General features: G+C 49.8%; 1 protein-coding gene across 2 annotated transcripts; it reads right to left on the reverse strand.

The window, feature by feature from the left end:
• Positions 1–1,940: 1,940 nt before the first annotated feature.
• Positions 1,941–13,998, reverse strand: GFI1 (growth factor independent 1 transcriptional repressor). 2 transcript variants are annotated; one of them, XM_044236451.1, is made up of 7 exons: positions 13,956–13,998; positions 10,496–10,702; positions 10,022–10,204; positions 7,788–8,275; positions 7,546–7,683; positions 6,106–6,271; positions 1,941–3,337 (listed from the first exon to the last, which is right to left on the reverse strand). In XM_044236451.1, exons 2-7 carry the CDS (start codon positions 10,608–10,610, stop codon positions 3,159–3,161), a joined length of 1,269 nt encoding a protein of 422 aa, XP_044092386.1. In that variant the 5' UTR covers positions 10,611–10,702; positions 13,956–13,998; the 3' UTR covers positions 1,941–3,158. The 2 variants fall into 2 exon arrangements, with proteins under 2 accessions (XP_044092386.1, XP_044092385.1); XM_044236450.1 differs by lacking the exon at positions 13,956–13,998 and adding an exon at positions 12,965–12,994.
• Between the last annotated feature and the right edge of the window lie 3,172 nt (positions 13,999–17,170).

The following is a 17,170-nucleotide window of genomic DNA, read 5'->3' on the forward strand; positions in this document are numbered from 1 at the left end:
GGTCTTCTCTGAGATAGCTGTGCTTTTCCACTTTTATGCAAGAGCTGAGCTTCACCAACTGGCTAGCTGGAGGTGTTATTAAAAATTTAGTGAAAGAAACAAAGGTGTGCTCTGGTGTCTCTTGTTACCCTTTCTACTGTTACTCCGGCAGACAAAAGGCATAGAGCCTGCCTCATGAATAATGTGACACGGAATATTCACGATCTATTTTTAATGGAGTCAGGTAATAACATTAAAAGAGATATTTGCAATCTTCAAATTTCACACGGTAACAGTCACAGTAATTTGTTTTGATTCTGAACTGAGGATATCAGGATGTGGTTTTTTTTCCCCTAAAAAGGCACACTGTTAACATCAAAATTACAACTTCTCATTATAGCATAAACAAGGATTATGAAAATGACCCAGAAGTTCTATGTCGTAAGAGAAGGATAGGACAGATAACTAGATTTCAATCAGTCTACTTACCTCTCAATGCAAGTTCTCTACTTTTCAAACCAGGTCGGAAATAATCAACTAGTGTGCACAGTGAATTCTGTGGGAAGGATGTTTTGTGATCTTTATTCATTGGGAATTTTGTTTCCCAGGACACTAGGAAGAGGTTCATGGATGCTGTACTGGTTCACCCATCGGTTCTGGAAAATTATCTTAAACTGCATTATAAACAAATTTAAATTTTGAATGACAGTAAACTGACATGGAAAGACATGGTGTTGAAAACCAGGTGACCACAACCAAGGACTGAGATTTGGTGAGAATGGAGAAAAGCAGTGTCGAAGCCCCCTTACCCACCAGCTCAAGCGAGTCCTATGTTCAATTGGTTTCCTAAAGTCTCAAGCAATTTCTCTTCCGATTGTGCTCTAGAAAGCAGACGTGGGTAAAGACTTGACTGTCAAGATGAAGCAGGATTTTATTTTCTTTGCTTATTTACCTACTATCTCAGCAAATGCCTACTGATCTCCTATTGTGTGCCAGGCACTGTTCTGGGAGCTAAAGATTCAGCAGTGACCCAATAAATAAACCTCCCAGGACACAGTGCTCACTGCTGTGTCCCCACCACCTATAACAGTGCCAGGCATACGTTAGGTACCTAGTCAATATGTGTGAAGTTGATTTGAACTGAAATGGACAGTCTACTCAACGGTCACCATTGAACCATGCATAGCTTGGCTGGGAGACGTTAGAATGAGCACAGGTAGTCGGCATCTAGGTCAGGACCTTATTCCTTTATTCTGGTTTCATTCTCATAAAGGACTGATTCATGCAAGAAACTCCCACAGGTGGGATAGAGCCAGAAATAACCCAAATTCCAATTTTACTGCCCCTGATGGATCTTTAGATTGAGACTTGCCTTAGGTGAGGCAACTAACCAGTATCACATACTTTCTCTCCCTTCCAGTCTCGACAGAATCAAATAGTCAGGGTTGGATTGGAATGACAGAACTGTATCCACATTTTATGGTCAAGGAAATTGGAAGCAGGGAGGCCAAAGAAGGTGCCTAAGTCATACAACATATTGGTGACAGAGCTTTGACTAACACTCAAATTCTGGACCTAAGACCTGTGATTTCTTTATTTATCTGGAGCCGTCAGGCCTGTAAAAAAAACAAAAACAAAAAAACCCCAAATCCACCCACCAACCAACCAACAAACAAAAGCAGCCCTAACTCCTCAGAAGCACCTGTGTTCATGTGGACCCACTAGCGACTTTATAAGGTAGGAGCTTAGTTTTGTATACCTTGTTTTTCTGTTAAGAAAGAAAGGATCTTAGAGGTATAGAAAGAGAAAGCTAATGAGCAATTGGATTTTACTCTCTTCTGGATATTGGCTGGTCTGCTTTGCTTTTAATACCCCACTGTGGTTTCTTTCAGTGCCAACTCCTGCCACAGACTAAAACAAAGGTCTTTCCCAAATTCCCTGCCTAAAGGAAAAGCAATAGGTCAGAGTCTTAATACTTTATTAACTTAAAACGTCATTCTAATAAATACGTATTAACAAACATAATGCACTCCAGAAGATCTAAAAACATTTACAGACCTCATCAAAGTAAAAATACCACTTTTTTTCTTTACAGTACACATGAAGGGTCACTCCACATGCCTGCTAGCTTAGACATCTTAAAAATATCAGCTTAACAGTAAAAAACTGAATATACACACGGATCTTGGAAGTATCTCTTCAGCTATTTTGTTGTTGTTTATGTTTGATAAAATCCAAACATGTCAGAAAAGAAGAGTCAAGATTTTGTTTGGTCTTCTCTGAATTCCTTAGGAGGGAAAAAACAGGTTCAGTCACTTGGGGGTTCAACTGTTAGCTTCTGAGGGCAGGGGCACAGCCGTAACTTTAATCTCTGGCTCCCCAATGCCTAGCACAGGCCTGGGACCTGGTGGTCAGCAAACACCTGCTGGGTGAGCGGATGGGATCTTGTCCAGAGGTGGTGGTCTGTCCTTCCGCCTCCAGTGATGGAGCCTTCACAAGCCTCCTGCAGAGAGGACTCTCCTCTCCTCTCACCACCAAGTCCACGTTTCTTCTGCTCCCGCCTGCTGCAGGCTGCCCAGGGTACTTTGTAATTTCAAAAGTATGAAGCTCCTTCCCCACATCATTTCCGGAACCAGTCTTCGAGTAGGAGAATTGATTCCTCCAAGATTGATAGGCAGCACCCAGTAGAAAGGGGTTAACAGACTCCCCAGAAAGAAAAAAAAAAAAAAAACACTCATTTTTCATTCTAGATAAAAGCATTAGCACGTGTCCACCTTGTAAATGATGACTTCTCCTCCTCCACACAAGTATCTGAGGTGGGGCAAGAGGAGGGAAAAAACTCGAAGGACTTTCCTGTCTGTGGAGCAGGGCTGGGAATGGGAAGAACTTCAGGGCCCGAAATTTTAGCTGATCCCCTCTTAACTTCGAGGCCCGAGGTGTCCAGGAGCCTATTCAACATGTCCAAAGCCCAGTCAGTCATTTGGTTCCCCCTCTGGGCTGAACTTTGAAAAGGTAACTTATCCCTTCTTGCAGTTCCCGGAAGTGAGGTGAAGGGGCTCACCCTGCTGGGAGCTCTGGACTGGACTGGAGGGCCTGGGAAGTCAGACGTGGACGGTGGCAAGAGGGGAGGCTGCCCTCCGTAGTGTTGTGTAACTGCTGCTTGCAGCCAGCCAGGGCCCTCATTTGAGCCCATGCTGGGTTTCCCGGTGCCGCCTGAGGTCCACCTTCCTCTGGAAGCCCTTCCCACACAGGTCACAGCCAAAGGGCTTGAAGCCTGTGTGCTTACGGCTGTGGGTGATGAGGTTGGAGCTCTGGCTGAACGCCTTCCCACACACCTGGCATTTGTGGGGCTTTTCACCTGTGAGGAATGGAGGGGGGCGGAGTGTGAGTTTATGATGAAGCTGCAGGGGACTCACTGTGGCCCACATGCTCTTGGCAGCAGCTGGCTGCATCACAGTGTGAGGCCTTCAAGTGACTTGGAGGGTGACGTGTTGCAACCAAGTCCTGGGAAGTCACGGGTGCACCAGGTGAAAGGGAGACTTTCTGAGTGTGGGCTCCCAGCAAAAGGCCTCAAACCGTTTCCTGCTAAACGGAAACAGCAAAGGCCACGTGCCCAGACTCACAGCTGAATCCACCCTGGCAAGACACCCCTGACTTTAGAAGCAGAGAGCACCCGCAGCAGATGTTCAATGTGGGGGTGGGGGCCATGTGACTCTGCTCTAATTCAGAGGAAGTTTTCAAATCTGTGTTTCCAAGTGGGTGTTGGTTTGTATGGACCAGTGAGCCTGCACTCTTTCTTGCCCTTGAAGGACAATAGAATGTATCTGAAGCATAGACATGTTTCAAAGTCATATTTTTAAAAATCCACATTTGGGTCACAAAGAATTTCTTAAATAGTGGATCCTTTCCAACTTGGTTTTATTTTCTTTTTATAAGGATTCTTTATATCCTAGCAAGTCTTCACCATAAATTAATAACTAACAAAGAGAAAAAGTTTCGGGGGCGCCTGGGTGATTTGGTTGGTTGAGCCTCCAACTCTTGGTTTCAGTTCGGGTCATGATCTCAGGATCATGAGATCAAGTCCCCTGTCTGGCTCTGTCCTCAGCACAGAGTCTGCTTGAGTCTTCTTCTTCCTACCCTCCCTCCACCCTCTGTCTCTTTCTCTCCCAAATAAATAAATAAAAATCTTTAAAAAAAAAAAAAAAAAAGGAAAAGGAAAAGTTTTGCCTTTCACCCCAGTTCATGTGCTGTTTAATATTTGGGTAAATAGCATGAATTTCCAAAGAGCCTCAGCATGGCATTACTGTCAGGGTTTGGTCTTAGAAAAGTGCACAAAATAGATGAGGCTTGTTTTGTTTCGTTTTCTTTTTTTAATTTATTTAAGATGAGGTTTGTTTTTGAGGAAACTTCTGTCCCCCTTGCTATGCCCCTTTCTGTCTTCATGCTTCTCATTTCTTTGATAAGGAAGCACCCATCAAAACTTAGCTTATCCCTTTAGGATCAAACAAATCTGAGAAACAAATTCTAGCTATGAGGTAAATGCTTGATAAAGACTTAAAGTTTCATTGAGTCATGATCCTAGTTGCGTTTTGGTAAGGGTCTTGAATACTTTTACTTAAAAGGAGTGAGTTACAAGGAAATTTCAAGTAAGGGGTCATGATTAAAGTAGGATATTTTTCTGGGTTTTCTAAAGGGATATCTACACTGCCCAAACATATTTATGAGCATCAAATGTAAGTGTTTGGAACACACTGAAATTTGTTTTGAATCGGTATTCATATTCCGGAATAAAATAAAATTCTGGGTCTCTTGTACTTCTCTTATTTACTATTAAAGAGACTGCTCCTGGCATAAAAACTCCCACTGAAATACAATCAAAATGTTAGAGAAAGATCCCAGAATTGGAATACAGAGCGTTCCATGGCCCTAATATTTACTCTCAGTCTGATCTTTAGTAAATCATTTCATCATCATGGTTTAATCACCCTAAGGCTACTTACTGGGGTGGAAGTGAAGATCAAAAGAAGGGATGGGGTGCCTAGGTGGCTCAGTGAGTTAAGTGTCTCACTCAGGTCATGATCACAGGGTCCTGGGATCAAGCCACATGTTTGGCTCAGCAGGGAGTTGGCTTGTCCCCCTCCCAAACCCACTATGCCCTTTGTCTCTCTCTCAAATAAATGACTAAAATCTTAAAAAGGGGAGGGATAGATTTTTTTAAAAGAAGGAATAGGTTTCAAAGCAGTTTGTAAATTATAAAGTATTATAATAGGTAAAGAATTACCATTATTATGGCATGAACTTACTGATATTTTGAAAAAGGCAGTTAGTGAACAGAAGCTTTCTACATCTACCAACCCTAATGACTCTGAAAATAGAAAACAGTAAGTCATCAAGATAATAGATATTAGAGGTCAGAAAGACTTGAATTTAAGTCCTGGCCCTGCCGCTTGCTGTCAGGGGCAGGGCCCTGGACAGTTTACCTGACCCTGAAAGTGCCTCACTTTCCTCAACTCTAGAATGGGGATAAGGAATAGTCTCTACCTCCCAGAGTTCTTGTGAGCATAAAATGAGATAATACATTTAAAAAATGCTTAGCAGACAGCTTAGTAATATTTACCCTTGTTTTTTCCTCCTCAATCAGAGAAAGCTCTTAGACTGCAAGAAATTCAGCCAAGAGACCACACATAATGCCTTCTGCTCCCCTAAAAGGCTGGGAGGGAGCCCTAGGGAAAGACCTCACTTTCTGGAGCTTAGTATTTCACCCAGAGCAGGCAGCAGTTGGAGCAGCAGCTAAACTAGAGGAAGCAGCTAAACTAGAGGGAAATAGTCTTTGCAAAGATGGAGAACCTGAGGTTGACCAGCTGAGTGGTTCTTCAAATGCAGCCCCACACCAAGTCCCCTCTGGGGAGAACCTTGTATGTAAATGAATCTAAGAGAATCTGCCCCCTTGTTTTCTTGAACACATTGCAGTGATTAACTCCATCTAGAAGGCCTCATCTACCACTCACTCTGTAGCCAGAATATCACAGCAAAGGTGAATTATATTGGCGTCAGGGGGAAGAACAATGCTCTTCCATGCCAGCCTTCAACAGGTGTTTTCAGACAAGCTAAGGGCCTTCAGCTTACCAGTGTGGATGAAGGTGTGTTTTTTCATGTCTGACTTCTGGTGGAACCTCTTGCCACAGTACTGACAAGGGTAGGGTCGGGTGTCTGAGTGGATGAGCAAGTGTGTGGACAACGTAGATGACCTCTTGAAGCTCTTGCCACAGATCTTACAGTCAAAGCTGCGTTCCTGTGGGTAGAAAGACGTGGCATTCCTATTGTAGTCATGAAGGCTGCCATCTTCTTCACCACTACATCAACCACAAAATCCCCCAAACCAGGGCTCTCCCTTCCTTCAGGCTCCCCTTTCACTCAGCCTGCCCCATCTTCCCTCTCCCCAGATTTATTTCCAGCCTTTGCCCTCCCCACCCCAGCCTCTTCCCCTTTAACACTTTTTCTACCCAAACACTTTTCACCCACAACTCTCCACACCCCACAGCAAAAAAGTATCCCCACCCTGCTTTTTTGACACCCATTTACAAACACTTCTCCACCCTCCTCAACAGGGGGTTTAGATTTCAGTCACTTGAGACCACCACCCCCTCCAGCTCCTGTTGAAATGGAAAAATAGTACTCTTTTTAGTAAATAAATCTCTCTAAGTAAGCATTTGCTTGTCATAGTTACTTGTGTACTTAATTATCTACCTTCTGTCACTCAATTAAACTAAAAAATTCCGGAGTGGCACCCTGTCAGGGACCTGGTGTGTTATAGGGTTCTCAAGAGCCTAGCAGCTGGAAGTTGCACAACAAATACTAATAAAGGAATGAATGAAGTAATAGCAGGACAGATATGCTACTGGACGCTCTAAATGAGCAAACATGCCTTCTTTTCAGTTGGGAGGGGTCAATAAAGATTAAGTGACAGCCATTTAGTGGAAAGACTCGAGACAAAAAAATAAATAAATAAAATAATCCAGAGCTGGGGCGCCTGAATGGCTCAGTGGGTTAAGCCTCTGCCTTTGGCTCAGGTGATGATCTCCGGGTCCTAGGATCGAGTCCTGCATAGGGCTCTCTGCTAGGAGGGGAGCCTGCTTCCTCCTCTCTCTCTCTGCCTGCCTCTCTGCCTACTTGTGATCTCTCTCTCTCTGTCAAATAAATAAAAAAGATCTTAAACACACACACACACACACAAAACCCGGAGCTAATAAATCTGATATATCCGCAGCAAGAAAGCTTAGAAACCCTCCTCAAACCCAGAGTAGTGGTCGGGATCACCCTCTGGAGGCTTAACAATGATGTAACACCAAACTCCAGGGCTGCCTCGAAGGCGGATCCGGCCACCTTTCCTTACACACCTACCGCTACCTCTGGGCAAAGGGACATGATGGAGGAGACTGGGGGCGGTCCGGGGAAACCCAAGGGAAAAGCTGCCAGGAGGGTGGCCGGTGCTGCACAGACACGCAGAACACTCCCGAATGCGAAAACCTGAACAGGGTCGCGCGCGGCCATGCGCGCCGCGCTTACCTGCGAGTGCACGGCTTTATGCTGCTCCAGGCTCACCGCGTGCCCGAAGGTCTTGCCGCACATCTCGCATGCAAAGGGTCTCGTGCCGCTGTGGGACCTGCGCACGTGCACCTCGAGCCCGTGCGGCGTGGAGAACACCTGAGGCGGGTGGGGCCGGGGAGAAGGCCGCTGAGAGGGGCCACGGGGCGCGGGCCGGGGGCGCGGGCGCGGGGCCGACAAAGCCAGGCGCGCGAGAGCCTCACCTTGCTGCACTTGATGCACTTGTAGGAGCCGCCGCCCAGCAGCAGGCGGGTGCACAGCAGTTCCGACTCCACCTTGACGCCAGCGCCCTTGTCCGCGTGCAGCCCGTGGCCGCGCTCCGAGTACAGCCCTCCAGCCGCCGCCGTCGGCCGCTCGTACAGCCCTGCCGCCGCGGGCCCGAAGTCGCCGTACAGCCCCAGGCCCGCGCCGCCCGCAGCGCCGCTTCCTGCGCTGCCTGCCCCAGGCGCCCCGGCCCCCGCACCGCCCGCAGCCCGCTCGGGGCCGTAGAGCGCCGCCGGGTGGCCTGGCTCCGGGGCGCGCTCGCAGAAGAGGCCCAGGCCGGCGCCGCGCTCTAGGGCGGCGCACGGCCGGTAGCTGTGGACCAAGTGCCGCAGGTCAGAACCCGCCAGACCGCTCCAGGAGTACGGCTTGAAGGGCAGGGGGAAGGGCTGGGCTTCGTCCAGCGACGGGCACGCCGACTTCTCCGAGGCTGTGGAGGCACAAGGGGGCGTCGGGTTAGTCTTCAGACGGCGGGGCGGAGGCCGCTCCGTGGCGTCTGCCAGTCGCCGGGCACTGGCGGAGTACTCAGTGCGCCCGGCGCCGCGCTAGGTGCCATAACGCCCCCAGGATAAAACGCGCACCAGGTCTCTGTGGCCTCGAGGATCACTGGAGGCGGCAGGGTGGCAAACGGATAATTAAAATGACCTCGGTCGAGGAGATGGGTAAATTCGGCGCCAGGGGAGCGGAAGTGTTAGGAGGGTCTTTTCTGGAGGGACCCGAGCACTTCGCGGTCCCGCAGAGAAAAGCGCGCCAAGCTGTCTGTGCTACAGAAATGTTCTGAGCTGAGCTAAGCGGGAGAAGGTGGCCACCGTTAGCGTCTGGACAGTGCTTCTACGCAGAGGATTCAGCGTCCAGCACCAACACTCTCCCGGGCCCTACAGGTTCCCACTCCGTCTTTTACTTTCCGGGATAGATAAGAAGGGAAGGAGAGGACCAATAAAATACGGCCTGGCCTAGCGAAGACATCTGTTTGAAAAACAAAAAAACACAAAACGGGAAGGTGTTAACATTCCTAACAGTTATTAAATAGCCATTGCAGGTAGCAAAGGGGCAGAGGGAAGAGGGTTTGGAGCTTGAACTGCCTGCCAAATACTCCTATTCTCATTATTATCATAGTTATATGGGGGGACCCCAAATTTCTCAGAGAATAATAACAATTTACAATTATGGTTTAGCCACCACCTACCGGGGACCTAGCTTTCCCATATTCGTGGCCTTCTGCACGCCCTGCCCAACGTGAATTTTTATAAAACCAAATACCCAAGCTCTGCTTTCTGCATTTTGCATACGGATTTACAAATCTGTTTCCACCACACACTCCAGGCTAGCGGTTAGTGTGACAGGCTGCACCCCAGGTTTCTGTCGGAGAGATTCTGGTGGCATCCAGTCTTGCAGGCCTTGACCTAAACAGCCAACTAGAATCCTCCAGTCGGAGGCTCCAGACACACTCCCTGGAGTTATGGCTTTAGCCAAGTCAATGCACTGAGTGTGGGTTGGGGTTGGGGCTGTCTTTTAAAACTAGTAAATGCAATCTGGAAATAACAGGCACTTGGCAGAATCTGTCTGGTTTGGGTTCTCTTTCCCTGGCCAGAACCCAAGACTTGCTCCCACCCAACGTTTGCTCAAACCTCAGCTGCTGTCTAGAAATGAAGTCAATGGCCTGGTCCCCAAGGCTGGGCCAACCCGGCAGAACGAAAACTGAAACAGGCCCCCAATCCGCACGTAGGAAGACTCAGAGAAGGGCAGAGATTTTCGTCCCGACCCTTCCTTCCCGCTTGGCGCCCAGCTCCACCAGGCCCGATGCTACGGGAGCCAGAAGAAGTTTTAAAGACTGCCCAGTCCTCCATTTGAGACTCAGGGATCTGGGTTTTGGGATTCCAGCTCTTTTTAAACAGTCAACTGATGAGAATACGAAACGTCGAGGTTGCTGTCGGTCAAGACGACTTATTTTCTCTCCCCAACAATCTCCGTCGAACGAATGTTAGGAAAGAACAACCCTGGTTCAGCCGCCTCGGACCCAAGCAGCAAATAGTCCCAGAGAAGCCAGATGCCTGCCCCACAGGCCCTTCACCCCATGAACAAGCTCTCTCCGCCACCCATTTAACATTTCTCCACCCACAGCCGCCACAGTTTATTCTCTGCTGCCCCGGCCCCAGAGCTCCCAACAGGTTCCTACCTGGAGACACAGAAGGCGATGGAGGCCTCCAGAAATCCTCAAACTCTGAGCTTCGGTCGCAGACGCTGCCCTCACAGCTGCCGGGAGATACGGAGGATCTCTCTGGGGCCTCAGTCAGCTGTGACTCGGGGGACAGGCGACCCCGGGGCTCCGTCTTCGCCCCGCCTGCGCTCGAGGTGCTGCCTGCGGAGAAGAGGGAAGATAGGAGCTCAGGCTGGGCCTGATTGGGCCCGGTGGTTCTCAAGTGGCGCCCCCCAGACCGTGGCACCCCAGCGTTCTCCTCTTTTCCCAGACCTGGCGGGATCAAAGAGGCCCTGGCACCTCAGCAACAATCCCGGAAGGCACGCGGACGGTAGGAATCGAAAAGGCAGCAAATGGGGTGTCAGGGTCTCCCTGGCGGGTTCCTGGGTGATGGTGTGGCGGGACTCAGAATCTATATCCCTGGGAGCCCCGTCCGGCTCTCACACTCCGTACCTGCTCCGCCTGGCGCCAGGACATTCTCCAGGCGGAGGGAATAGTCGGGTCCCGGGGAGCGCGGCTGGTGGTAACTGTGAGCCTTCTTGCTCTTGACGAGGAACGAACGCGGCATGGTGGTCGGGCGCGCTCTCCACTCCGCTCCCTGAAGCGGCAGTCAGCCCACTGTTACCCTGAGTGCTTGCTCAGCCCCAGCTCTCCGCAGACCTGCGAGAGGAGAAGAACCGGATGGAAACGCGGGTCCGCACGCCCCGGCGCCCGGGACTGGGCAGCCGGGTGGAGAGAGAGCTCCGGCCGGGAGGAGGGAGGAAGGCCCCCAGGAGGAGGGGCTTGGCCCCGCTGCGCCGCGCTCACCAGGTGGCACTCGGACAGGTGGCGCGAGCCCGCCGCCGCCGCCACAGCTGAGCGGTAAAACCCGTCCCGGGGCCCGGGCTCAGGCCTCTTCCTTCTGCCCTGCCTACACCCCTTTGGCCCCTCCCCTTCCCTAGCAAAACTCGGTCTCACAATCAAAGTCACCGGAGAGCTGATGTCCCCAACTGTCCAGTTACCCTAAACTCGATCACTCACTGCCTGCCTGGCCCTGTTTTCGGCCTGGGGAGGAGGGCAGGGACGCGCTGATCAATTTAGGGCTGGGAGATGTGTTCCTGGTGGAGGACCGGGAGGGGGCTAGGAGCCAAGCCCTCCAAGATCCCGCTAGAAACTGGAGGGGGGTGGGATGGAAGGAGCGCACTAGGCCGACTGAGGAGCAGGGTTGGGTGACAAAAGCAGAGGGGCTGAGGGCAGCAGAGGCAGGAGAAAGAAGCCAGGAGAGAAAAGGAACAGGAAGGTGGTGGGAGGGGGTATGACAGAGAACCTACCCCGGCCCCCGGTGGAGCTCGCATCCCGGTGATCTCCCTCCCTCCTTGCTCGTGCCTTACTCAAGGAAAATGTTGGTTTGGAGGCGCAAGTGCGGCGGAGGCAGACAAAGTCTGGGGCAAGACATTCTAGACCATGGAGACCTAACCTCGGAAAACCAAGTCTTAGGAAAAAGCACTTTTCGTTCTGCTCACCGAAAACCTTCTCTGGGGGAAGTCGAGCCCGATTCGCGCACGCCGGCTCTGAACCGCGCGCGGTCTGGAGTCCGAGGAGAACCCACAGTTTAGCGGACCGGGAGAGCGCAGGGTGCTCCGCGGCGGCCAGAGTGCGGGGGTCCAGGCGGGGGCCTGAAAGGGAGCTAGCAGCGGCGCCGCTCTCATTAACCCCTAATCAGTTCACCTAATCCCGGGGTCGAAACTTGAGCCCGGCGGTTAGGCGGGGCAGCGCCTCCAGCTCAGCGCGGGGCTGCTGGGGGCGGAACCAGACCGGCTCCTAGGTCTGGGGAAAACGAATTTGCCTTCCTCTCGATGGAGGCCGGGTTCACATGGGAGAGCAGGCTCCTCGGGCACAGCGGCTGTCCATGGTCTTGTCTAGTTCAGAAACAAGGGTGCTGGGGTCGCTGCAAGACCCCTCGTTCTTGGCCTTCGCGAGGCTTAGGCTGCCAGATAAGGAGCAGCGCGGCTCTCAGGGCAGGATGCAGGACCTAAGTCTGCCCGTTGGCGCTCCGAGTTCAAAACGAGTTCTCAGGGACTGGTTCCTTAGAGGGCATTCCACGTCCCACTGTGGTGGGGTGCCACCTGTCCCCGTTTGAGTCCGCCCCTAAGGTCGAGGCTTGGAAGTGCTGGGGCTGCCCCAGGACGCCGTTCTGCCACCACAGTTTCCCCTGGGCCTCTGCGTGAGCTGCCACTTCGGCCGTATAATTAGACACCACAAATGCAAAAACGAATTCCTTAGACAGTCGTGAAACTCAGAGGTAAAGGAAAACGGGGTGAAACCGTCTCGAGGGCCCTGCTGAGGTGTGGGTCTGCGTCGGCGCGAAGTCGGGCGGAGCGGGGGGTGGGGGGCAGAGGAGGAACTGTCCCCTCGGGCGCTGAGCCTGTGCTGCCTGGGACCGCGCAGGATCAGGCGGGCACAGAGGCGTCCTCTCCACCCAGGCCGAGCCCCGCGCCCCTCTCTCCTGCAGGCTGGCCCGACCCGATCCTGGGAGAGCGGAATGGATTGGGGGTGGTAGGGACGAGGGCTGAGCTCGTGGGAAGGCTACCTCGCGCAGCAGCTGGCGGCGGGAGGGCGGGGCGGCCCCGGGGCGCACGCGGGCCGAGGCTTCTCTTCACCGTCTGGGCCCGGGAAGGCGGGAGTGGAGGCGCCGAGGGACAGCCTCCCGAGCCCAGCTGCCACCGCCTCCCCACCAGATGTTTCCTTCCCGGATGAATCCTGCTCCCCTGCGTCCAAATCCCTGGCGGATAGGGTTCTCGGGGCTCCCGCACAGTGGCCAGCTGCGGGGGGCAGGGAACCAGGCGGCGCCCTCTGGTCGCCCCCGCAGTGGCGGTGCCCGGTTTTTCCCCCGCTGCCGCCCCCAGCAGGGGGGCAGGCGCAGAACAAGCGCAGCGGACCTACCTGCGGGGTCAGGGCGCGGGCACTGCGCTCCGAGAGTTTTCAAACTGAGTTGCTTTCGGGAGAGACTGCGCTCTTTTTTTTTTTTTTAATCTCCTTCGGAGCTCAGCCCCCAAAACCACAAGCTTCACTTCCTGAGCGTTAAGGAGTAGCTCTCTTAGACCTCTCAGACCTGCCCCCCCAACCCCCAGTCTGGGCGCGCTCCTTTGCGCAAGGGGCTAGGAGGCGGACAGGGGGCCCGGTCTTTTCAGCCGGTCTCCCAGGAGGTCCTCGGCGTTTTTGCTCTGTGGGACTGCGGGGGATGGGGAGACCCGGAGGGCACTAGAAATGACTCAAAAGAAAATGAACCATTCTTGGCTCTTGGGAGACTTCCGCAGCGAGAAGAAGTCACAGATTCAGGACACAGATTGACTGGAGAACCAGCTCCGAGGAGGTCTCCCCGCCCCTCTGGCCCGGGACACCCCCACCCCCACCCCAACACCCGCCGCCTGCTTGGGCCGTGCCGCCCCCGGGTCGGGGCCTTGAATCACCGGCGGGTGGTGCCGCCGGCCTGGAGCCCGGCAAGTGGCCGCGGCGTCCGCAGAGCGAAACCTGCCCCGCTGCCCCGAAATAGCTTGTTGTGGAAACACTTCGGGATAAATACGCCCAACAAGGCTGAAAATACCTTGACACCCAATCCGAGAGGTTTGCTCATTTCCCTTCGGATTTAGGTAATGGTTAAATTTGGAAGAGGTGGGCGAGCGCCGAGCCCCCGGCGGAGAGGGCGCTGGCGGCGCGTCCTGCAGGCGCCCGGCTAGGTTGGCGGGCGCGCCCTCCCCACGCGGTGCTCACCCGCTCTCTGCCGGGTCCCCTCCGCCCGCGGCTAATTTCCGGTGGTCGGAGCTGCGAAATTAAAGACTGCGCGGGACGGAGAGAATGGGGGCAGCAACAGAGGCAGCGATGACCGCGGCTCGGCTGACCCCACCCTGCCAGGGCCAGCCCCGGAGAGCGGTACCTCGGGCACCTGGTCCTGAGAGCAGCGATACGGCGCCATAAAGGCACCACCCTGATGACTCTTGAAGAGTAAATCTTCGCTCAGGCTGTGTGTTCCTTGAGGGTAGGCACGCATCTTCACTATTATTTCCCTGGTACGCTCTTAAGAAACGTCTGTGGACTGAATAAATGAATGAATGGAGTTAGTTCTGTTTGTAGAACAGGTGAAAATATGTAAACCTCACCCCTAAATAAACAAATGCAGCAACTTCCAACGCTAGGAAGTCTGCCATGATCCAAAGAGGGTGGCCTGCTGTGTATGCTTAAACCTGAACCCTTTCCTGACGGGGGTGGATATCGTTGTAATTACGTTACTTACCTAAGTGAATTGAGTAGCTTTTGGTCACTACTACGTGCACAGTAAGTCTCCAATGTCAGATCCCTGGTGAAGGGAGTGTTGCTCCTCAGTTCTTGCAAAACTACGTACCATATTTTAGATTAACCCAAAGTTGTCACGGAAAAATAAGATCCTTATAGCCATTTCGCTCGAGAGAAATGTTTTTTAGAATGATTTTTAATTTGTTTGGTAAACCGGAAGATATACAGAAAATATTTGGTTACCATGGCAGTAGTCCAAGCATGTTTTAATAGATTAGACATTTTATAAAGCAATGGTCCCACACCTACTGTGCGCCAGGTGCTGGATTAGACACATCTTAATAGCCTGCTTAGCTATTTTCCTTACAGGACTGTTCGTTTGTTCAATACCCCCTTTCCTTATAAATTGGTTAGCACCCAGAGGTAAACAATCTTAACCACAGGAATTAAAAATATTGAATAAACTGAAGGAAAATTAAGGTATTTTGTACATAAACTTAATTCTTACATGTTTTGTCCTGGTATAAAGTATAAAAATCTCAAAGCAGTCCAAAACAGATCTTTCCCTTATTCCTTCTATCTTACACAACAGTCGAAAAAGGCAAAGTTTCAAAAGAAAATTATAAATGGAACAAAAGAAAATGTATTATCAACCAAGTTCTAGAGAAAAGGCTGAACCATTTCCTTTGCACATGAGCAAGTTCAAATTTCTTGAAAAGGCACTGTGACTAGTAGTTTAGTTGAGTGTTGCTGTTTGAAGTCTCAGAAAACTTGAGGGAGGCTATGAAGGGAACAAATAATCACCTTGTATAGTGTCACTTTAGAATAAATCCCTTTCATTCAGATTAAATCTAGTCATCTTGCTTAGTTTGCCAATCACATCCTCTGAATTTGCAAAATAAAACTGAGGACTGGAACAGGGGCACCCAGAGAAAAGCAGACGAGAGTGAGATGGCACAGAATTTCTCTTTATGCTTTTTTTTAAGTTTTGAACCATATGGATGGATATATTACTGATTCAAATAAATACACATAAAAATAGCTGACTAGAGAGATCAGGTCATTCTCCAGGTATATGGTTCTGACTGCCACACTTAGGGGGAACAGAGGAGAAAAGTAGGAAGAAGCATACCCAGAAGGGTTAAGAAACATGCCAAGGAGTAGCTAACAGCTAGCACTGGAAATGATGATACAATGAACTTGACTTCCCGCTACTTCAAACTACCTCTCATTTACCACTAAATGGAGAATGAAGACAGTTAAGTCACCCCTGCCCCCAGAGTACACATTTTCAAAAGCTAGAAAGAATCCCTCTCCCAGTGTGCTCCTTTGGAACTGAAATAGATGGTAAGCAGAATTAGGCTGGAGCATAGTTTTTCTATACATACTGGTTTTCCAAAAAGAGGGTGTAAAATTTACTATTTTTGTCAGTAATTTGTTTTTATTAAATAATAACATCTGTAGATGCCAAAAAACAAATGATGTTCTTTATATCACAAACATTTCCAAGCCCTGGCCAGTGGCCCATTTATTTCAAGTGGCATCTCAAGATCAGAATTCCCCTACAACAAAAGATTTGAGACTTAAGAAGAAAAAGAGGAAGGAAGAAAGAAAGAAAGAAAGTAAAGTAAAGTAAATTGTAACAGGCTTTCACCAGTGTATTGTTTGTATTTCCACAAAGCTTTACAGTTACCTTCTCTGTTCTGTTTGGGATAGGCATAAGAAGTGTGGGGTTCTTGAAACCACAGAGAGGGGCAATGCCTCCGTTTCCAGCATACTTTTCTGTAATGTTTGCCTCATTTGATGCTCATAGCAGGGCTACCAGGAGGGGAAAGAGTCTGGGCTTTTTGCAGACAGTCTTTTGTGGAAACAAGTCTCTGTTCTGCCAGTACCTCGCCCTGTGAGCTTGAGCAAGTTAGCTCAATCCTCCCAGCCTCAGTTCCTCACCTGGAAATTCAGAATAACTACTTACTTTATGAAACCATGGAGCAGCCCTGTGATACCCAGTCTTCATGGGTTCCTCTGCGCACCAAGAACGGAAGAATTCTCCCAGTGAGGGTGTCCTAGGTTTAGCCTTCTTGATCCACGTCCTGCTTCAATTTATTCAAATTTGCATAAGTAAACTTCATTATAGTAATTTGCAGGGACTTGGATTTTTTTTTAATCAAAGGTCAGAAGAAAATGAATCAAGGATCAATTTCCATTTCTAGATATTCTATAGATTTATTTAGGGGAGGTTAAGGGAGTCACTGTCAGGACTTAGCATGCCCATCTTTAAAATGAGATTCCTCCCATGTGTCAAATACCCTGAGCTATTATTGGCTGACAGTAGCTATGGAAGACATACTGAAAGTAAAAATCAATGTTTAAGAAGCACAGTCAAAAAAAAAAAAAATCACAGGATGGGACTGGACATGAAGCTTCTTCACAAGCCAGACAAGAGATTTTGTGTATAAGAAGGCAGTGGTTTATTTTTTAAAAATAATTTCACTATAAATTATCATATATTTAATTTGATAAAGAAAAAAAGAAGAAACCCCAGTAAAACAACATTCTAGTATTTTTGTTCTGCCTTTAAAAATCCACATAATTATAACCATATCATAGCTACAAAAGTGTGTTGTTTTTTCAGTGAATATTATAATCATATTTCTATTCTCTTTATTTTTCAGATTTTCTTTAATAGCAAAAGATAACAAAAATTACTGAAATAAAAATCATAGCAATCATTTGCCTTTCTTTAATACTATCTTCCATCATTCTCAATTGCCAAAATAGGATTCTAGCATCTAGATTACTATAATTCATGCAACCACTCCCACCTTAGCATTTAGCTTATTTTCAGTTTTTACTACTTTA

This window comes from Neovison vison, chromosome 2, assembly GCF_020171115.1.
Source record: "Neovison vison isolate M4711 chromosome 2, ASM_NN_V1, whole genome shotgun sequence".
NCBI classification, from domain to species: Eukaryota; Metazoa; Chordata; class Mammalia; order Carnivora; family Mustelidae; genus Neogale; species Neogale vison.